The sequence below is a fragment of the Convolutriloba macropyga genome, chromosome 9 (genome assembly GCF_964194025.1).
Source record: "Convolutriloba macropyga chromosome 9, txConMacr16.3, whole genome shotgun sequence".
In the NCBI taxonomy this organism is placed as follows: domain Eukaryota; kingdom Metazoa; phylum Xenacoelomorpha; order Acoela; family Convolutidae; genus Convolutriloba; species Convolutriloba macropyga.
In genome coordinates, this window is record NC_134476.1 from 51,415,071 (window position 1) to 51,438,895 (window position 23,825).

General features: G+C 32.5%; 2 protein-coding genes across 6 annotated transcripts in view; one reads left to right on the forward strand and one right to left on the reverse strand.

Moving 5' to 3' along the window:
• The window catches only part of LOC142345833 (serpin B6-like), a 330,456-nt gene extending 308,810 nt beyond the window's left edge, over positions 1–21,646 (reverse strand). For 2 of the 5 annotated variants that reach the window (XM_075398239.1, XM_075398234.1), the window contains exons 1-3: positions 21,471–21,646; positions 20,571–20,933; positions 4,445–6,011 (exon numbers count right to left, since the gene is read on the reverse strand). In XM_075398239.1, coding sequence (XP_075254354.1) covers positions 4,445–5,358 — 914 coding nt within the window. In that variant the 5' untranslated portion in view covers positions 5,359–6,011; positions 20,571–20,933; positions 21,471–21,646. Of the gene's footprint in view, positions 1–4,444; positions 6,028–20,570; positions 20,960–21,470 lie in introns of all 5 variants that reach the window. The other 3 variants (XM_075398238.1, XM_075398236.1, XM_075398237.1) reach the window with 3 other exon arrangements.
• The window catches only part of LOC142345834 (uncharacterized), a 183,821-nt gene that overhangs the window by 26,591 nt on the left and 133,405 nt on the right, over positions 1–23,825 (forward strand). The gene's annotated exons all lie outside the window — the stretch shown is intronic.

The following is a 23,825-nucleotide window of genomic DNA, read 5'->3' on the forward strand; positions in this document are numbered from 1 at the left end:
ATCCGGGTCTAAAGTTGATTCTATCTGTACAGCCTGCCTCACCCGGCAGATTGCCGGAAAATAGCCGCCGTTAATTCCCATAACCACGATTGGGATTGAAAGAAGAGAAAAAATTATTGAAGAAAATACTATTGTACCAAATCGATTTTAAAGTGCAAACTATTTTGCTGTCATTCCGTAGTCGAACACACTCATTTGATAGTGCGACAATATAGGGGCTTGTATCAATAGCAATAAGCATTCGACATGGTAAATAAGACTTATAAGAACAAAGTTCGAGTAACGGGCATCTAAAATTGCGCTTTATGGGTTCATCCCGTCCTAGTTCTGATTTCGTTTAATGATAATAACTCTCTTCATTTTGAAATTATATTGGGATTGAAAGAAAAGAAAATATCAACAAAAACTGATTTTTGTACAAAAACAAATTCAAGTGCGATTTATTGTGATGTCATTTTGTAATTGACCATACTCCTGTCTCTCAGTGAGAGGCTACAGGGTCTAGTAGCAATACCAATAAGCATTATAGATAGTAACTAAAACTTATGAGAACAAAGTTCAAGTACCGGGCATCTAAAAATGGGCTTTATGGGTTTATCCCGTTTCTATCTCTGACTTTGATTTTTTTATACTGACTTCATTTTGAATAGCATTGCTGAGCAACTGTTGTCTAAAAGCTTTTTGAGCAGATACAGATATGAGTGAAACTAGCCTAGGGAAGTCAAAAATATTTTAGGCTAAATGTTGAACAAGCTGTAAACTAAGGCAAAGCAAAAAAAAAGATCGACAAAAAAAACATAGCAAGACGTAAAATTCAAAAAATTTTCATCAATTAAATGAAAAAAAGACCTGGAACGGACTATGAAATGGGAAAACAATTTAGGAAAAAATCCACTCAAAAAAGCGAAAAAAAACAGTGACAAATTAATGTCAAAATGCAGAATGAGAACAAAAAACCACTAGAGAGAAAGCGAATTTTTGTTCAAGCACAACTTTTCAGTCTACTGTAACTAAAAATCAAGTGAAAAAAATTCAGGCCGCAACAGCGCTCGCTTTTTCGCTCCAATTCCTGTTTCGGCGTGACCAAAATCACTACTCCAATCTGACTTCAAAAATCATGAAAATGTATGACCAGATTTTAAAAAACATAGCAGGACAAGTCCTGAAATACAATTCAAAGAACTTAATGAAAAACTTACAAGTACTCTACCTGAACATCAGATCAATTGAACAATGCCAGCCAAAGCAAACAAAATCATACAGAAAAAATGAGAAACTAAAACAATCAAACAAAAGAAAATATTCTCATTGCTAAAACTCTTGAAGCTTTTACCACTGAGGCAAAACTTGATCCCTTTAAAAATATCTTTCTAAATTAAGTTCAGAACTAAGTTTTGTTTCTGAAATCAGTCGTATTATATCTGCACGACCTGAAAAAAATCATTGGCCCTTGAAGACCGATTAACTCGAAAATGCTAGCAAAATGAAATCAATTGCAAAATTTAATGAAACGTTGCTGAAAATTAGGATATTGATATTTGCTGAATCATGTCTGTTTCTCTAGAGGCTCTCCAGCAACCCAATTCCCAGCCTTAAAAAATTTATCGGCTTAAAAGATCGAGAGGCAAAAATTTTTTTAGAAAAAATTTCAAACTTCAAAAAATTGAAATTCGTTCGACTCAAATGTTGAAAACCATTCAGATGCCCCCAACAACTATTCAATAAAATACTATCAAACCCTGGATGAGGTTACCTGGCATCTGAAACAAGAAAACTAAAAAAGAAAAATGTTTTGAAAAAACTTGAAATTGCAATTTTTATCAACAAAATTTTTTAAAAACCGGAAGAATAAATTGTTGAAAACAAATCCATTGAAACTAACAAGCACTAACTATTTATCAGACCGTGGGTTACGTTTTCTGTCACTTGAGAATGGACATATATCAAAAACTGACAAAAAGTTTCCGAAACCTTAAAAATTGCAGATTTTAACAAAAAAATTCAAAAAATCGAGACATTAAAACGTTGAAAACCTTTTAATCAATTGCTACTAAAAACGATGCAATGCCCTATTGTCAAACCATAAAGGAGACTCGCTCGCCCCTGAAGCTGGAAAAACCCAAAAATGACAAAAATTTTCAAAAAAAACTTGAAAAAAATGCAAAAATTAGTATCATTTCAAGTGTTTGTTTTTGTAGTACCAAAACATATAGCTCATAAAAATGTTATCACAAGTAATTTTGTTTCGCAAAAATCCTGCATCAACTTTTAAGTCCTTCAACCCAAGACTAATCAAACAAAAATTTCAAAAAAAATCGCAAAAAATATGAAAAATTGCACCATTTTGAGCTCAAAAACTCCTAAATGACCTCATAACCTTAAATTAAGAGTATCCCAGCAGCTGCACCACTCTTAGCACCTGAAGAACTACTAAAGCCCACTTTTGGTTTCTAATGAAACTTAATGCCTGCTGGGCTTATCCCGTTTGACAGATCAAAGTCATTGGAGAACGTGTGAACACATCGTAGAAAACATAGCCAGAAGAATTCCGGAAGCAACTCGAAGCATCAAAAACTCAAAAAACGGCAAGCACAGCTGAAGCCATTAACTTTTGTATTAAAGCACTAACTCATTACCTCCCTAGGTCTGATCTAAAAATTGGTGAAATTTAAACCACTGTCAACAAGAGAAACGAAAGGCAGCAATATTTTATATTAATGAAAACGTTTGGTAACGTTAAAATACTTAGGATACTCAAAATAATAATAGGCTGAAAAAATGACAGGGCTATCAATTGCCCTCAAATAATTCATGATTCTAATCTCAAGGTCGCGAAAGCAAACGGCAGATAATATTCTCAGAAACCAAGGTAAATTTTTCAAAAAGAATGCTCAAATTTAGGAATCAGAAAACCACTACAATTAGATTTCTAATCCCTGCAAGTAACACAAAATAACACCTACTTCTTCCTTGATTTCATACTAATTCAAAAATTAAAGTAACAGAAAAGACAAGCAACAGAATAATAATCACAGGCAAAAAACTGTTTAAAAACAATAACACGTAATAAGGAAAATTGCAATAAGTAGTAATAAGTGAAAAAATTGGAATAGGTTTTCTTGCAAACTCTCGGGACTTATTTATGATGAATGAAATCAATTGCAAACCAAAGAAATAACGAAAATCAAAAAGCTGAAGTCATTCAATTTTTAACAACTGAAAAAATCAAAATAACGAATAAAGATGTAAGTGCCAGGACACTGTCAGAATGATAGAAAATAATATATGAAATTATGCACACAATGTAAGGAACACAGTAACAAAAGGACAAATTCTTGATTTTTGAAAGTTAAAAATCAAATTAAACAAAGAAGAAAACAAACACATTATATTGTTCAAAACTCGAGACATAGTAAAGACAACGAGTCATCCGAGACAAAAATCCATCCTCCTGATCGGAACAAAAAAAGGAAAAAGCAGAATTCAAACCTCCGAAACATTTTGCAAAAAAAACGTTCAATAAAATTTTGAGACCGCATTTATGAAAAAAAAAATTTCAATGAAAAATGAAACTGTTCTTCAAAACTTAACGCTAAAAAATGATTGAATTTTTATTGAAACAAAATTAAAGTCTCTCATGTTGCACGAAAGATTAGTTCTAGTAATTAAAACCAAAAAACAAACAAAAAACAGAACAATGGGAAAAAAACTACCAAAATCTGATTAGCACATGTACAATTTCATAAAAAAAAATTACATCGAGATAGAAAGAGGCGTTGAGTATATGAATTATCAAAGGAAATTTGCTATATTTACTGATTTTTGACAAAAAGACGGCTCAAAGATCCAAAATTGAAGAAATTACTAGAAAAAAGTCGAAAATTAACCAAAGAAATCAAGAAATATGTGCCAATTTTGAACTTCAAACGCATTTTCAGGCTCTGCAAAACACTGCGGTATCAATTTCCGAGGTTTACATTCCAATATAGCATCTATTTTTCAAAATCTATTTTTCAAAGTCGAAAAGTCATTCACTAAAGTCGAAAAACTATTTTTCAAAGTCGAAAAAGCATTCACTAAACGCAGCACATGATCAAAAAACTTCTCTCGCTCAGAAAAAAATAGTTCATTCTTCGAGTCGTAAAAAACAGCGCCCCAATACAATTCAAATTTTTTGAATTGTAAAAACTTAGGAGCGCTATAACAGCCAACTGAGAAGATGAGGCGGCTATCAAAATTATACTAACTTTATGCAATAAATCTAAATGAGTGACAGCGAACAAAAACCTAACGGCTAAATAAAGCACTTCGTCTACAAAAAAATTTCGAAAGTCGAAAACGATTATTTTATTGCATCAATTAACCACAGCCTGCTCAGTATGTTGATCTCGAACAGACTTTACAAGTTTGCGGAGTAGTCAAAGCAAATTGTAAACGCAAAAACCTGATGCCAGAGAAATCTGCCCTTTCAGTGAACACGGTTTCCACGCCCATCAGCTTCATAATCGGACCAAGGTCAACAGATGACTCAACTCGGAACTTTGGCAATTTCACATCAAGCAGATCAATCTCGGCTTTGGATCTCAACTGATTCAGCTCATCAAATTGCAAATATTTCAAAAAATCATTGGGTCTCAATCCCTCGTCAGGCAGCAGAATTCCCATTGACCAATCATGTTCATTCATTGATATATAAGGGAAAAAAGCTAGCGCAAATTTCGCGACATGATTGCGAATGTACAGGAATTCCTTCGTCTGATGCATTAAATCTACTTGAACTGTGTTATGTTTGGAAACGTGAAAGTCAGCTTTCACAGTAGCGCCTTGTGAGAAATACTTATCCCACATTCCGTTCATGTAAACTGCACTAACCACAGCCAAAACGGTGTCGCTATCCGGTTCGTCAATTATTCTTTTGATTTTTCCATTGGTTTCTTTCTCAACCCATGCGTTCATTTTGCTCACGCCGTCCATTGACTTAAAGTCTACTGTCTCGATTATAGAATCAAAATCCCTTCGCAACTCGGACACAAATTCAGAGACAGGTTCACAATCCTTCTGAATGAACAGTCCATTAGCTGTTTTCAGTGTAAATGGACTTACAAATGCATGGTCGTTGGGTTCCTTCAGCACCTCAATCACTTCTTGAGCTTCGTTACCGGAACTATCAGAGGAGATACACATCGCACGTTTCAGTTCAGATTTAGTAGCTCCGTTTGCACCTCTTTTCAGCATCGATAAGCACAGGAACTCACTAACAGGAGATATAACGCAGTTTGAGGTCCCATTCTCTTCAAAGTAATACTGAAGTAGGGAATGGCCAAAATCAGCCACGGTTTTGTAGCTCAGCTCACTCATGAGGCGCAGTTAACAATGAAAATTAGCAAAACGTTGGATTTAAGTAAAGATTTTTGATATTAAAGCAAAGTACGGGATATGGTACGGGGAGGGGAAAAATTTGTGTTGAAAAGCTTTCAGGGTTAAATGATGAAATATGGGCGAAATGAATTGAGGTGAAAAGAAGTAGAACTTATAATTAGTTGGACTTCCGTTCAATTAAATAAAAGTTCCAAGCCAAAGTTGAATTAACAATTATATTATTTAGGCTAGCAGCGGTCGAAATCTACTGTGGTACACAAAACAAAAATGCGCTATTTAGATAGCTGAAGACAATAGACATGACATAAACAATTGGATCAAAGGCTGAATAATCGGTGTTGTCATTAACCAATTTATACAAATAACATTGTACGTCCCCTGGAGTTCCATAAGATGTTCACGATTTGATTTCTTCGGAGACCATACACCTATTTTGATCAAGGGAAATCTTTAAATCTGCTATTCTTTATAATGAACGAACAGTTCGAAATAAACAAATAGAGATCAACGTAGAACAATAAATCATTTTCAAAATTGACATTTCCGTCTTCGTGTGTTCACTTTCTTCTTCTTCTGATCATCTTTTTTTCCTGATTTCTGTCTTCTAGTCTGCAATGGAGTACCGACTGTAACTAGAGCAGATAACGACTGTTAACAAAATCTATTCTTTACGAAAAAAAGATGAACAGACATGTTTTCAAACTCGCAATGCTCGTAGCATTCTATGATTTAGCTGAAAAAATTTTAAGCCATGCAGGCTATTAACCAGAACAGCAATAACGAATTATTGCAAACAGTACAGGTCACTATTTTTTCGTTTGATTTTCACAAGCTAAAAATGAGAGCTATTACGGCTCTGAGCTTATCAACTAAATTCCGATTGTTGACTCCAAAAACGAATTTGCCTCAAATTAAGTTTTACTCAGCCTAGATTTAATTGTTCCGACCCCTCTTGAGGGGGGGGGGGTGGGGAGGAACTATATAGTCAAACGGGTATTTTATTGTTCAGTCAATTTTGGCCGATCGATATATTCATCGTAGAGAGTTGAGACAGGTATCATTAGAAAGCTTGTCCGGCGTAGAATATGGAATTAAAAAGATTTTTTTGTTTTTCGTTTTTGACAGGGAGATATCGAGGTTTAAACTTTCGAGAAAATAGAGTGAATTCCGTTGATTTCATTCACTTTTTTCGGAATTTTTGACTAAAATTTCGCCAATTTTGATAAAATTTAATAAAATTTTTCAAGAAAAGGTTGTTGATTTTACGTTTAAAAACAAAATATATTGTCGGCTATTTTCATTAATTTTTTTGTCAAAAATTCCGGCAAAATATTTCACAAAATTCAGACTTTTTCATCAAAAACAGCACGAAATAAGTTTCTTTAGTCCACTCTGATTAAATTTGCAGGAAGTGCACACCCAAACACCACTAACAAAATCTTTGTAGATTGGAAAGGGGGCTAATTCCACTTCAACTTCAGCTTGAGAGTGCTCTGTAAATAAAACTTTGACGTTTTTTGCTAACTTTATTCGTTGATAATCAAAAACGCAGCATTTATTTTTGAATTTTTAACTAACAAAATATCTATATCAAGGACATTCCCAAAATTAAATATTCCTAATGGACAATCAGCATTAGTAGGACTAGTTCTGTGCCAAATTTGGACGGTTACAATCCAAAAATAATTCGCATTTTCATCAGTCGGTTTCTTATTAAAAAATTCGATCTTTTTTATATTAAATACCGAACATTTCAAACCAAAGCTCACTAGTGATAGGTCCTTTTGACTTCCTAATTAGCTCAAAATTAATTTATCTAGCTGATTGCTTGAAAGCTTATTGTCGTTTTGACTTTTAAAATGTTTGAGATTTAAATAAAAAATGGATTATTGAACTTTGCCTCCAATTTCTCATAATTTGGTCAACTTGTAGCTCAGTGCTCCTTCTTTCTGCTGAATTCAAATTAGGTCCTTAATGCGGTTTTACGCCGTAAGTTATGGTGTTCTGCTTTTGATACTATTAGATTTCACAATTTTTTTTCAATGTTTATGTATTTGCCCATTTATCAAGTTTTTTAGTTTTGTCAAACTATCATGTTATTTTCATTTCATTTATCACGTTTTTCGCGTTCCAAATAACGCTCAATTGATAATATTTAAATCCTTAAAGATATAGATTGTGGTTCTTTGCCGCTTCGACAATACTTTCTCGAAGAATTTAATTGAATTTTTTAATTTTGTCTTTAACTGTCGTTTTTACTTTGTCTTTTTAGTCGTATTTAATTTCCTGTACAATGACCCGGTTTAATTGGCTTTTCCTGGAAGAGCAGATGAGCCAATTTTCTGATATTGGAAGATAGATAATGGCTTTCATGACTTTGAAAACAATTGTTTTCCAAAATAAAAAAAAACATTTCCACCTCGCAATTTTGTTCCTTTTATTGTCTGTTCGTTACCTGGTCTCGTTAATTTAAGGTTAAAAATGACATTAGTTTTGTCAACGGAAGGTGTCAAAAAGGATTGGTGACACAAAATCCAAGGTTTTTAAAGAATTCGTTACGACTTTACTGGCTTCTCACAGCGACTTACTACTTTCACTGGTTTTTCACAAAGTAAAATAATTTTTGATTTTTTGTCAAATTTGACGTTCTCTTTATAGACGTAAGACATGTTCTGGATAATTGCAGATGTCGAGGGCTTCCTTTGGCAGAATAAACGAATCCATTCAATTTTCATTTCGTAATTAATGGCTTTCATGTCTTTGGACATAAAAACGAGTATTACATAATCTTGCTTTCCTTTTTGGTCCAATTGTTACCTAGTTTCATTAATGAGAAGTCACATAATAAATTTCAAGGGAACATGTCTATAGGGATTGTTGTCACGAAATCTAATTTTTTAAGAGAATTCGTTATGATTTTACTGGCTTCCACAAGGTTTTTTCACAAAAAAAAGTAAATGAATTTTTGATTTTTGTCATATTTGACGTTCTTTTCGTAGACGTAAGATATATTCTGGATAATTGCAGGTCTCAAGGGCTTACTTTGGAAGAATGGACGAACCTATTCAAATTTTTCATTTTGTAATTAATGGCTTTCATGTCTTTGGAAATAAATTTTGTTTCGAAAAAAAACAAGTATTACATAATTTTGCATTTTTTTTGTCTAATTGTTGCTTATTTTCATTAATGAGCTGCCAGCCACATAACACATTATCGGTGTTCGATGAGGGTGCAATCGAATGCGGACCAAAGTATGGCTTTACGGGTTCCAAAGCATTTTCTGGCAAGTTTTAGTTGATTTTTAGTTTTGTCTATTTGTTGTTCATTTTGTAACTGCATAAAAAATTGAATACCAAGAGTTCTTAATTCCCTTCTATAGAAGCATTGGTACTTGTAAACCTATGGAACATTTTAGTTGATTCCTAATGGTTTTCATTACTTTGAAAATAATTGTTTTTTTTTAAATTCAGCGAATTTTCTAACTTTAAAGTTTCTGTTCTTTTTTGTCTAATCGTAACCAAGCTTTATTAAAAACTGGTGAATAACCATTTTTTTCTGGTGAATTGCAAGTTTTTCGTTTATTTTCAACTTAGTTTATTTTCATCTTTTCGTTTAGTTTCATCTGACGCTATTTTGACTGTTATTAAGTTTTGTTTTTTAAAACTGACATAAATTTTTTGAAGTAATTAATGTTTGTTGTTGCTTTTTGATTTTGCCATTCGTCTTCGCTCGCTATCTATTTGCTTTGGAAGCTGTCTTTTCGTTCATACACCAGTTTTTTTTGAAAAATACTTGAATTTTTTGTTTTTCTATCTGTTCCTCATTTGGTAGACAATTATGCCAAAATTGTGGATGAGCGGGGTCGGAACCTTATGTGCGATCGCACATTACCGAGCCGCCTTGTTTGACTAAATTTTCACCATGAGTGTAGCATAGAAAACTGTCTAGCACTTTTAATACAGCTGTGCTTCTACGATGTCGATTGATTTTTTTCAGAATCAGGTTTTAGATTTGCATTCCTTCGTAGCTTCTGGGGTACAATTTCAGACATATTCACTTACAAGGTTAGATCTTGATCTGCAAAGGTTAAACCATAGAGCCACGAGAAGGATATTAGGGCAATTTGGCTCAAGTTTTGCTCATAACAGCTATAAGAACAAAGGAACCTGAAAGGGAAATACTAAGAGCTACTTCATTTCTATGTAATCAAAATACTGTATAAAATTATTTGTTACTTATGAATCAAAAACTTTTTCGAAGCCGATAAAACTATGAGACATTCAAAAGAACAAACGTTTAATTATTCTCATCTTCAAAGCAAATGGAAACATTCGTTGACGGCGTAATGTAACAAGAAAACAATACATCAAAAATGGACAAATATAAAGAAATCAAGAAACTTTTATGAAAACACGAAGCATCAGAGCCACAAAGTCATTCATTAAAAAATACTATAAAGATTTAATGCTTTTCCTCTGGAAAGAATGAGCAAGTTGTCTTTACTGAGGCCATACTACAAATTGACAAACAAAATAAAAACACTGGCAAACATAAAAAAAATTGTTGAACTTTTAAATATTTCTAGAAATCAAAACCGCCAAAGTTTTCAATTAAAAATACGATAGGTTAAATTGTAACGCAACAGGACGCCAGTTCTATTTAAACTCATTAGTGGAGAAAACGTCTCAATTTAGAAATTAAAAAGAAATATAGGTAGAGCACAAACTAGTAAAAGCTACTTCATTTCTCTGTAATCAAAATACCGTAGAAAACTATTTGTTACTTTTCAATTAAAAACTTAAAAACTTTTTCAAAGACCACAGACAGCTTTTTTTTGTTCACTGAATTCTATGAAATTTTCTTGTTAGCAAAATGCGCTATCTAAACAAGTAAGGGTATTTAAACAGATACTGCTTTGCTTGTGCCTGAAAAGTTTGAAAAAAAGTAAAAACTTAAGCACTGAACTTAGCCAGGCTCGAAGACTATAACCAAGGGTAATGTATCTAGAAATCTAAATTTAATCTCTTGTACTTTTTAACAAATTAGTTTTCGTAAAAAAAAAACGATGAACTGTAGGATGCCCCAGATTTAACTAGAAAGAATCAATTAAACCTGAACGTGAATTTTTCCCGATCTTAAAAATCTCTTAGAAAACTTGATACAGAATATCAGGAATTTTGCTTAACTAGATAGAACGGTAAAGTAACACTCTTAACTGCTGGAAATTGATTCAGAGCTACCAATACAGATCCCAAAGTTTTACAAAGCCTGGAATATCATCCAATTGGTTAGAGACCAGTGATAGTCTTCCTGAGGGTTCCATGCATGTTGTGCCTCATTTCTATGAAAGATTTACATGAAGCATGTAACATATTTAGTGCCATGTTAACCATCTCGATATATATAAAAACGCTGACAGCAGTTCTCCGAAAAAGATGTTCAAGATCCTGATAGCGTCGAAGGATGGTTACATGCTTATAAATTGGTTGCAAGATGTAATTCAAGGAAATTAACATACATTTCTCTGGGCTTAGATGGACCAATAAATTAGAGCAGATTAAAGGTTGCTTTAACAAAATTGATTAAGAAATATGACCAAAAACTGATGTTTTCTTTAAAGACATTTATCCACTATATGACAAGTGTCTTACTGGGCACGCAAGTGTCTTACAGGGCAGGGCACCTCTTTGCATGTCCTTTCCTAGCCTGAAATAATCTTCAGTAATTATCAATTTTATTCTTTTGATTGTTATAAAAGCATTAAACTTGGATATTTTTCAATATCCATGTGAATTTTCTCATTTTGTTCATCCTTTTTGTATATTTGATTTACGTTTGACTTTTGTGAGTTATGGGATTAAAATTTTAATCACTCTCTTGCTCTTTTCTCCCTCTTTTTCTACATCAACCTCGAGTTTCTCACTCCGCTAAAACACTGATATTTATTCATTTACTGCATAATCACCCTTTTTGCTAGACAAACTTCAGGAGGAATTTAGGGCACGAGCTGAAAAATAAAGCTTTTTTGGCCCACCCTATCCAAAAAAAGTTAGCTGAATAAGTATAACGTCTAACGAGGTTCATATAGCCTCATTGGTAGCTGTTTAAATTTTTTAAATTAAATGGTAACAATCAAAAGGAGACTCAGTAGTGAGTGTTAACACATAATATTCCGACCCTGCTGATCCACATGTTTGACTTAATAGCGTACCAAATGAGGACAAGAAAGAAAACTTACTAAAATCAACAAACTGTTCAAAAAAAATTGGCTATAAAAACATTGTTTTAAGTGCAAACCAGTAAATTAATTAAAAAAAACTACATTTGACTTTCAATGATGCTTGCCATTAATACCACTACGAGACCAGTCAAACAACAAAACGAAACAACAAAACTAATTACGGTCAAAATCAATTTCACTCAATTTAGCAGTAACAAAATCACAATAGCATCAGATAAAACCCAATCCAAACCAAACAAATAAACTTATACTTCGCTTCAAAGTAGAGGGGACCTGTCGTTAATGAGACTTCAGAACAATTCAACAAAAACAAAAAAGGGCAAAATCATAACAACCATCAGCTCAACTGCAAATACTAGATAAATACTTATGATAATTAGGAAGCCAATGTGACCGGTCATTAGTGGTCAATGATTTAAAAAATCTCACATTGGAGAACCAACGACACCTACCATTGACGGGACTAGGGTAAAAGACAAAAAAATTGATAAAGACAAAAACAAACATTACTTTCGACCAAAACTCAAAATCAATTGTATACAACCACTTACAAAAATTAAAATAGCATCAGGGAACATCAAAAAAGCATCAAATAAAGCATCACAAAAAATAAATAGTACCTTTTTAGAATGGAAACAATCCTTAAAGAGAAGTAACAAATCGAGAGAAAAAAGAACAGAAATTTGCAAATACGTTTGAATTTTTGGAAACCATCAATCTCAAAGTCAAAAAACAATTATGTCAGCTCAAATTATTATATAGGCTCCATTAGTTCACCAAAGGAAGCCGTTGAGATCTAACAGTACCTAAAAAATATGTCATTGGTCTACAAAAAGCTACAAACTCATGCAAAAATCAAAACTCATTGAACTTCTGCAAAAAAACCTTGTCGAAGCCGATACAACTATGAGAAATACAAAAAAAAACGTTCAGAATGGACAAATATGGAAAAATATAATGAAAATGGACAAATATACACAAATAAAAAAAAATTCATGAAAACACGAAGCATCAGCGACACAAACCAATTCAATAAAAAAACCGCTGAAGATTTAAAGCTTTTGCTCTTGAAACAATGAGCAACTTGTCTTTACTGAGACCATGCTATAAATTGACAAAAATAAAAACTGGCAAAAATGAAAACTTCCTTGAATTTTTAAACCAAAATTTTCTAATAATCAAAACCATAACAAAGTTTTCAACTAAAAAACAAGATAGGTTAAATTTTAACGCAACAGGAAGCCTGTTCTCCAACTCAATGGTGGAGAAAAAGTCTCAAAACGAAAATTGAAAAACAAATACAGTTAGAGCACTAACTTCAACAAACCTTGACAAAACCGAGTGTTGAAGCATTTAACACCGTAATATATCCTGTAAAATGATTATGAGTGTTAAATTTGGCCACATTTCATCATCATTGGGCTCTTATTTTGGAGGGACTTTGCTAAAAAAAAACAATCATTTACCAGCATCAAAAATTAAAAAATACTGTGAAAACAGTGTCAAAGCCATAAAACCATCAGTTGCAACCTAACAACCATAAATGGATCAATGTTCGCTTCAACAAAAAGCTCATTGGATATGTCATTATTGAGGCTAAGTTACATGTTGTCAAAACGAAGAACAAAAGTCATTAAAATAATCTATCAATTAAAATCAATATCTAAACAATAGTTAATTTTGTTCCAGAAGAAGCCACTGACTCAAGAATATGTAATACGACTACAACGAAAAGGGTTTCGAAGCCCTTAAAACCGTGCTCACTGTTCAAGTTCGCTTCCTCGCCCAGCCAATGGGAACCTAAATTAATTTGAAAACCTCTTGAACATTGGGTAAATGTATAAAACTCAAAAAATTGGTATGAAAAATTTTGTTATCTTGCTATTGAACCCATGAAACCATTAATCATAAACTATAACAGCTAGTGAGACTAAAAAAACATAACAACTACAAAAACAATTCACTAGAAAGAAGATGCAATCTGTGTTCACTGAGACTAAGCTACAAGTTGACAGAAGTAAGAAATGTCGCAAAATTCGCTGACTTTTTTTTTAAAAATATATATATTCAAAGTCCTAAGAGCCATTAGATATCACCTGAAAGCAGTATATAGTTCATTTACACCATTTAAAGAGTTAAACTGAATTTTTTATTAGTGATACCAAGTCATGAGACTGTAAAAAGGACAAAAAATGGAGGCAAAACATCAGAATTATATTAAAGTTTACAAAAACATTTAGTCGAAGCCATAAAAATCATGGGCTTTTCTATGAAAACACAATATATCATCATTGGACCTCAATTGCACTTAAACATGATCCAATTGACCTTTGCTGAGAAACAATTCAGGTCTCTAATTAACATAGAAAACAAAATTGATTAAATTATTATTGAAAAAGACATGGACCTAAGATAATCAGAACAGATTTTGATTGTCAAAAACCACGATGGGATCAAAACATGCCTTGATATTTCAGCGCGTTTAATAATAACACGATATTTTTCCAAATGATACCGAAACAGATAATTCGACAACAAAAATTTTTGTTATAAGTTAGCGAAGGAAAAGCTGAAAAAATTTTTATTCCAAACACTATTTGATGCCTTTTTAGCTAAAACTGTCAAATCAATCAATTTTCGCAATGCTCCTCTAGCAAAACCAATAACTAGTATGGCAAACCATAATTGTTCCGACCCCTCTTGAGGGGGGAGGAACTTTATACTCAAATGGGTTTTTTTTTGTTCAGTCAATTTTGGCCGATCGATATATTCATCGTAGAGAGTTGAGACTGGTATCATTAGAAAGCTTGTCCAGCGTAGAATATGGAATTAAAAAGATTTTTTTAATTTTCGTATTTGACAGGGAGATATCGAGGTTTAAATTTTCGAGAAAATAGAGTGAATTCCGTTGATTTCATTCACCATTTTTCGGAATTTTTGACTAAAAATTTCGCCAATTTTGACAAAATTTAATAAATTTTTTCAAGAAAATGTTGTTGATTTTACGTTTAACGACAAAATATATTGTTGGCTATTTTCACTGAATTTTTTTGTCTCAAATTCCTGCTAAATATTTCACAAAATTCAGACTTTTTCATCAAAAACAGCACATAAACAACAAGTTCATTAGTCCACTCTGATTTAATTTGCAGGAACTCACACCCAAACACCACTAACACAATCTTTGTAGACTGAAAAGGGGGCTAATTCCACTTCAACTTCCGTTGAGAGTGCTCTGTAAATAAAACTTTACCGTTTTTTGTTAACTTTACTCGTTGATTATCAAAAACGCAGCATCTATTTTGAACTAAAAATATCTATATCTATAACGTCTCAAAAATTAAGTGTTTTTAATGGACGAACAGCATTAGCAGAGCCAGCTTTGGACCAATCTTGGACTGTTACAATCCAAAAAAAATTCGGATTGTAAACAGTCGGTCTTTTTTATAAAAAAAAATGGATCTTTTATATATATTAATTATATAACAGAACATTCCAAATCAAAGCTCACTAGTGATAGGTCTAATTCGCTCTCTAATTAGATTCAAGTTATTGTATCAAGTTTATTACTTGAAAGCTTTTGAATTTTAAAATACTTGATTTTAAAATAAATAATGGCTTATTGAACTTTGCCTCCATTTTTCTCTTAATTTGGCCAGATTGTAGCTTAGTTTCAGCAATGAAAAAACGCTTCCTCTTTCTACTGAAATCAAATTCAATCCTTATTGCGGTTTTACACCTTAAGCTATGGTTTTCTAGCATTGATACTATTAGATTTAACGTATTAGATTTAACTATTAGATTTAACTATTAGATTTGCCCATATTTCACGTTTTCTAGTTTTGTCACATTATCACGTTATTGGCAGTTCATATCTAACATTATTGGCATTCGAAATAAAGCACCATCGATAAGATTAGAATCCTTAAGGATATAAACTCTGGTTTAAACGGCTTCGACAATACTTTCTCTAAGAGTTTAATAGAATTGTTCAATTTTGTCTTCAACTGTCGTTAGTACCTTGTATTTTGTCGTATGAAATTTTATGTACAACGACCCTGTTTCATTGGCTTTTCATGTAAGAACAGATGGGCCGATATTCTGATATCAGTAGATAGCTGATGGCTTTCATGACTTTGAAAACAATTATAAAAAAAAATAAAACAGTTTTCAACTTCTCAATTTTGTTCCTTTTATTATCTGTTTATTACCTAGTCTCGTTAATTACAGGCCAAAAGTGACAATACTGTTGTCAAGGAAAGGTGTAAAAGGGATTGCTGTCACAAAATCTAGTGTTTTTGAAGAATTCGTTATGACTTTACTGGCTTCATAACGGGTTATTCGCAAAAGAAAAGGAAATTAGTTTATTTTTTGTCATATTTTACGTTCTTTTTGTAGAAGCAAGATATATTCTGGATAATTGCAGTTTTCAAGGACTTCCTTTGGATGAATAAATAAACCAATTAATTTCATTTTCATTTCATTTCGTTTTCATATCTTTGGAAAAAATATTTTTTTCGAAAAAAATTAAGTATTATCTAATTTTGCCTCTTTTTTTATTTTTTTCTACTTGTTACCTGGTTTCACTAATAAAAGGTCACATAATACATTATCGGCGTGCGAAGAAGGTGCAATCGAACAAACTGAGCGCCAAAGTATGACTTTACGGCTTCAAAAGCGTTTTCTGGCAAAACTTTACTGATTTTTTGTCTGTTGTCTATTTCTTCTTCTTTTTGTAACCGCATGAAAATTGAAAGCCGACAGTTCTTAATTCCCTATCTTTAGAATGTAATCACTGGTAATCGTAGACCTATGGGATATGTTAGTTGATTTCTAATGGTTTTCATTACTTTGAAAATAATTGTTTTTAAAAATGAGCGAATTTTTTAACTTTACTGTTTTTGTTCTTTTTTGTCTTATTGTCACAAAGGCTTATTATGGATTGGTCTCATATCTTTTCTGACGAATTATAAGTTATTTTGTTTAGTTTCAGTTCTATAAGACGCTATTTTGACTTTTAGTTTTGTTTTTTAAACCGGACAAATTTTTTAATGTAATTAATGTTTGTCGTTGTTTTTGTTTGACTTCGCTGTTCGTCTTGACTCGCTTTCTTTATATTGGCATTTCTCATGAATTTAATGCATCGTTTTGTACTCCACTGAGTTATTTGCTTTGGAGGCTATCTTTTCATTCATACATCAATCTTTTTTTTTTGAAAAATACTTTGAATCTTTTCTATCTGTTCCTCATTTGGTAGATAATTATGATAAATTTGTGGATGAACGGGGTCGGAACCTTATGTGCAATCGCACCTACTTGTTATTGTTACCAAGCCTCCTTGTTACTGTTAACATGTTGAATGCATCTTGTAATTGACAAAAAAATGAGCAAAAATTCCGTACAACGAATACAAAAACAACGGATATCATTCAATTCTTCACCAAAAATCTCCGTGATAATTACCCCCAGAACTTAGCTTGCTAAACGTGTTTCCTCAGATTTACAGCAGTAAACATTTTATTGTTCCGACCCCACTAGTGGGGGGAGCAACTATATACTCAACTGGGTTTCGTTTTTTTTTGTTTGGCCGATCGACATATTCATCGTAGAAAAAGGTGAGTGGTATCATTAAAAAGCTCGTCCAGCGTAGAATTTGAAACCAAAAAGATTTTTTGGATTAGTTTTTTTCGAGGAGTTATCCAGGATCAAAGTTTTGTGTGAACACGGGATAGTTGGCATGATTTTGTTCACTTTTAGTGTAATTTTTCATCAAATTAAGATCCTTTTTATTAAAATAATAATTAAAAAATTTTATTTCACGTCATGAAAATAATCAATTTTGAGTTCCTTATAGACGAAAAGCGATAGAAAGACTAGTTCTGGTCTCATAGGGAAGTTTACTATCATAAAATTTGAACTCTATTTGAGAGCTTTTTTTTTAATAAAACTTTTCATATTTCTGTTTTCTTGAGTCACCTGGAGACTAGTCACTTTTCATATCTAGGATCCATTAATGACAAACCTGTTTTACAGTCGAAAGAAGCCCGATGAAAGAAGTATTCGCTTTGAAGGAATTGCTTGTGCTTCTTTTGCTTCGACTCTGAGTTTTCGTAATTTTAAATAAATTTGATTTTCTAAACTTTACTAGGGCGCTTTACTAAACTTTCGGAGTCCTATGGAATAAACTGGTTGATTGAAATTGCAAAAGTTTCCGTAATGAGCATTAAGTGAAACTATCTAGAGCTTTGAGTGGACAGCCAATAGCTTTCGGTTGACCTTAAAAATGATTTTTCGAGAAATTTTTTTTAACATTAACCGACCCTACTTATTCTTGTGAATTTTAAGTCAGTCTCGATAAAAAAGGACACCCTTCCTTTTTACTGCGACCAAATTAATCTGGTTAGCGTTTTCATCTTAAACTATTTTTATATGACTTCAATGCCACAAGATTTCAAAAATAAAAATTATGACATTTTCTTATTATTGGTTCCTCTTGAAATCTTATCACATTATCCTGATATTGATGTCTCCCACTGGCTTAGAGAAGACGTTCAGTGGATCATGGGTAAAGTTTTCAGAGAAAAGCTTATGGTTTAAATGGCTTCGACACTTCTCGCACTTAACTGAATTTTTGATTTTTGCCTGTATTTGTTGTTTCCATAGTCATAAGATTTATTGTGATGCCTTATTAGATTCCTATGCATGAAAAACAGCCATTTCCTCCAATCGAGGCTTAACTGAGCGTTTTATTACTTCCTTTAACAGCTATTGAATTTAATGGCTGTTAAAGACTTGAAAAACATTTTTCGAATATTTTTTGAAAGTTAACTAATCTTAGGCATATTTTCGTGAACTGTAAGTCAGTCTCAGTTATGAACGGATCCACTTCTTTTCCACTTCAACCAAAATTACTCTAGTTAGCGGTTTTATCTTATAACTATTTGTGTTGTGACTTCGATGCACGAGTTTTAATAATTTTTTGGAACATTTTTTTGATTTTTTTTTGGTAATTTTGGTTCCTTTTGGAATCATAACACATTATCCTAAAATTGATAGTTGCAATGGCTTAGAGAAGACGTTCAATGGATCATACATGAAGTTTTCGGAGAAAAGCTTAGGGTTTAAATGGCTTCAAATCTCTCTTCTCGTTCTTCTCTACTTAATTTTTGAATTTTTCCTGTATTTGTTCTTGTTTTCATAGCCAACGCCTTATTGTATCATCGAAGCATAACTTAGCGTATTTATTAGCTTCCCTGGAAAGCTATTGAAATTTAGATCGTTGATACTACGGGTTTTCAAACATTTCGTGGTTTTAATGTATTTGTTCATGTTTGTTGATTTATTGGAGTAAAGTTGATAAAAGGAAGAATCCTATTGCCGTTATAAAAACAGTTGAAAGTAGAAAAGTTTTTACTGAAAAGTTCATTTTTTAATGGTTTCGACACTTTTCTCTCAATTTCTTTTTGAACGTGCTGTTTTTGCCTGTTTTTTATTCTTTAGGTAGCCGTAAAATGCAGACCGGTCTCATTAGCGTGTAATATAAAATTGAATGAAGGATGTTACCGAAGCAGTCAGTTTATAGCAAATACTCTTAAAGTTTCTGATGTTATACATTTTCAAGATTTCTAAGGATCTTGCAATTTTTCCCTTTTTATGGTTCTCTTCGTCAAATTGTAACTTATTTTCGGAATTGAGAGGTCACATACAATTCCTCGTATTTTAAAAATCAACATTTTTAATGATATTATGACTTAACTGATGTTTGTTTTTTGGACAAAAAGCGCTCTCATAATTATGTGAGTGGTTTTTTGTTTTTTTCTCTTCCTTTAGCACAATCGCGTAATAACAGATCACAATGATTCCAAATGTGACCCAATTGAACGTATTTATTGATTCGGTAAAATTTTAGTTTAATTAGTATAAATAGCAATTGAAATAAAAATAAATAACAATCAGATAATAGCTAAAGATTTTAATGGCTTCACTCATTAGTTTTCGCAATGTTTGTCAATTGTTGTTCGTAATTTTTTGAGTTTTTGTGCATCTTTAGTCCGTTCCTATGGCTTAGTCTAACCAAATACAGGTCCTATTGGTTTCGTTTTGACTGTTTAGTAATTTTATCAAGAATTAGTTCGTTCCAACCTAATGATTATAAGACTTTTGAAATTGTTTGGTTTATAAAATCTAGATTGATTTTTGAAATTCGCCTCATTAATTCTTCTTATTCTTCTTGTCGACTTGTTACCTTGTTGTTGTTTTTTCTCGTAGTCTTTTTAATGGCAGATCTCGTCGTAATGAGGCATGGCATTATTTAATTCAGTTATTAGTTTGGTTGTGTAACGATTTTTTAAAACTCAAACATCTATTTTTGATTATCTCTTTGTCAAAAATCTAAGTCAAAAGACAGTTAAGTCAAAAATTTAGATGAGCGCGGGTCGGAACATCATGTGCGAACGCACATTAACGAGCCTCCTTGTTTTCTCTGCATTCAATTCATAAGTTTGAGAACAAGTTATTCATCATCCACTCCCTGAAATTCGATACTTCTGCTTTATGAATTCCACTAGCTGAAAATTCACATAATGTGCTTTGAGCAACTTCAATCTTTGCGCAAGCAGCAGGTCAAAAGGAAGCTGGAAATATTTCCCAAGCCAGCTAACTTGGAAAAAAACAACTTAAACGCATTTTTACTAGCAGAGAACGACGCAAAATAAGTCATAAAAATGGAAGCTTTGCATGTTTGGAAAACTCAACTCTCTGTAAATCATAGTCGAAGTTCAATTGAAAGTCAGTTTGTCGCGTGACACGCAAACTTAACTCAAATAGTATTCTTTTCCCGGAAATCATACCACCGCTTTTCCTTCAAATAAAGCGTTGATTAATATCATAGCAGTTTCTTTATTATCAACTTGAGAACCATTTTGATTTTGCCATTCGTTTCTTTACTTACCCAATCATTAATTTTATTCACATCTTTTAGAGAATGGAAGCTGATTTGTTCAACGGAATCTTCGAACAGTGCATTGAAATCAGAAATAAATTGAGTAGACAGGACACATTTCTTCAATGAGAACCCCGTTAGTCGTTTTCAGCGCAAACTCGGAATCCTCCATTTTCAGCACGTTGTACTCTTCTATTGCTTAGCTCCAATTTTTCCGGCGAGGTGACCAAAGCTTGTTTCAGCTCTTCCTGTGTTGCTGCCCTCGCAAATGATTTATTATTGCTATACACATAAATATACTGGCCAGTTATAGTGCATAGTAGGAACCTTTATGGACCTCTGAACTGGTTGAATAGAGAATTGTTGGAATGTCTGAAATCCGGCACTGTGTTGTAGCTCTGCTCTCTCATTATTTAAAAAAACACCCAAACAAGTTGTTGAAACTCAGCCAATTAACGCGTTTTTAGAAACTGACAATGATGACTGAAATTGAAAAAGGTTCTGGAATTAAGTTTTTCAGATGCATTTTTCAGATGATTGTTGATGTGCTATCCAATCATCAATTATTCTGGTCAGGTTTACCGATGTTCCTATAATTTTCCTATGCATGCTTTTGACAAGTTTCAGGGTTTAATTCCGCAGAGAGATCTGAGGCAGATAGAGATTCAATTGTATTTCAATTTCTTGTATCTGATTTTCATATTTCTGACTCAAATTACTTGAAAAGGACTAACGAACCTTGAATCTAGAGCAAAATTTCAGGCTAGCATAATGAAACATAGCTTCAAAGGAGTTGCATGTTTCTTCATATAAAAGATGTTTTAAATAACTAAAAGGTGACTTCCTTAGTTAGACAGTAGCAACACTTTTTTAAGAGATTCAGAGCAATAAATCTTTAATGAATATCACTTTGGTGGATGATTGAATCAGGTTTGAAGTTGCATCTACTGTATTGATTGAGTGATCTGTTATAATCTTGGCAAGGAATCCACACGTCAACTTGACCTTGAAACTGCACATGCTATATAAACTACTGATGAGTTTGAGATTCTGTAATGAAATGATAGACACTTGTTTATCATGACAAACCTGGAACAGCCTGGTTAGTAGTATATATTCTGCTATCAAACATACCTTTCCGATTAAATGTGGATTTCCATGATATCCGAGGAACTGCGTACGTTCCCTACTGCTCCATGTATTGAAAACACGAGTTTTCGAGAAATAAAGATGAAATAGAACATAGCTGGCAGATTGTCAGAAAATAGCTGCGAGAGCTTGGTAGACATGTAATAATACAATACAACAAGGCGGCTCGGTAATGTGCGATGGCACATAAGGTTCCGACCCCACCCATCCACAATTTTGACAATTATCTACCAAATGAGGAACAGATAGAATAACCAAAAAATTAATTTTTGGGAATCCCAAAAAACCCAAAAAAGCCCAAGTATTTTCCAAAAAATTGTGTGTGAACGATAAGATAGCCTCCCAAGCATATAACTCAGTGGAGTAAAAATTGAAGCATTAGATTGCTGTGATATGCCGATATTAAGAAAGCGAGTCAAGACGAACAGTAAAATCAAACAACAACAACAACAAACATTAATTACATCAAAAACTTTTTGTCCGTTTTAAAAAACAAAATTTAATAACCAAGTCAACATACGGTCAGATAAACCTAAAACTAAACAAAATAACTTAAAAATCACCAGAAAAGATATGGACCAGTCCATAAAAGGTTTGGTAACAGTTAGAGAAAAAAGAAAAAAACAGTAAAGTTAAAAAATTCGCTTATTTTTTAAAACAATTAATTTCAAAGTAATGAAAACCATTTGAAATCAAGTAAAAAATCCCAAAGGTTTACAACTACCAATGTTTCTTTAGAAGGACATTATAAACTGTACTTTTTCATTTCTGTAAGCGGCTAAAAAGAACAACAAATAAACAAACAAAAATTCAATTGAAACTTGCCAGAAAACGCTCTCAAAACCGTCAACCCATATTTTGGCCATCAAAATATATTCGATTGCGCCTTCTTCAAAGACCGATAATGTAGTATGTGGCCATTTATTAGTGAGACTAGGTAACAAGTAGACAAAAAAGAGGAAAGGGCAAAAGTAGGTAATAATTTTGATTTTTTTTCGAAACAAAACTATATCCAAAGTCATGAAAGACATTAATTACAAAATGAAATATTTAAATAGGGTCGTTTATTTATCCAAAGGAAGCTTTTGAGACCTGCAATTATCCAGAATATGTCTTGCGTCTACAAAAAGAACGTCAAATATGACAAAAAATCAAATTAATTTACTTTTTTGTGAAGAACCGGTGTCGAAGTCAGTAAGGTCAAAACGCATCCTTAAAAAAAGAGATTTTGGTACATCAATCCCTTTCGACACCTCCCCTTGACACCCATAATGTCATATTTGACCTGTAATTAACGAGATTAGGTAACAAAAAGAAAAATAAAAAGAAACTTGCGAAGTTGAAAGTTTTTTTTTCAGTTTTGGAAAACTATTTTTTTAAGTCATGAAAGCCATCAGCTATCTACTAATATCAGAATATAGGCTCATCTATTCATCCATGAAAAACCAGTGAAACCTACCACTATACAGGAAATTTCATACGACCAAAACGACAAAGTAAAATGACAGTTAAAGACAAAATGAAAAAATTCAATTAATTTCTTCAAGAAAGAAGTGTCGAGGCCGTTAAAACGATAATCTATATCTTTCAGGATTTTACTATGTTCAATTGTGTTTTATCTTGAACGCTAATAATGTGATATGAGAACTGTCAATAATGTGATAATGTGACCAGAAAACGTGAAAAACTGGCAAAAATATAAAAATAAAAAAAATTTCTTAATATTTTTAATCTAAAATCTAGTAGTGTCAAAGCCAGAAAAAAATAACTTCAGTCTTAAAAGCGCAATCGATACTAAATTTTAAATCAGTAGAATGAAGAAGCATTGTTTTGCTGGCACTAAGCTACAAGTTGACCAAATTAAGGAAAAAAAAGAGGAAAAGATCATTAAGCCATTATTTATTTAAAAATCAATTACTTTTAAAAATCGAAACGATCGGAAACTTTCAAGTGAAATGCATTAGCTTGGAGCTGCTTAGGAGACCAATTGGATCTATCACTCCTGAGCTTTGATTTGATATGTTCTGTTCTTTATTATTAAAAAATGTCTTTTATCCAAAAAAAAAGACCGACTGATTACAATGCGAATTCTTTTTGGATTGTAACAGTCCAAGA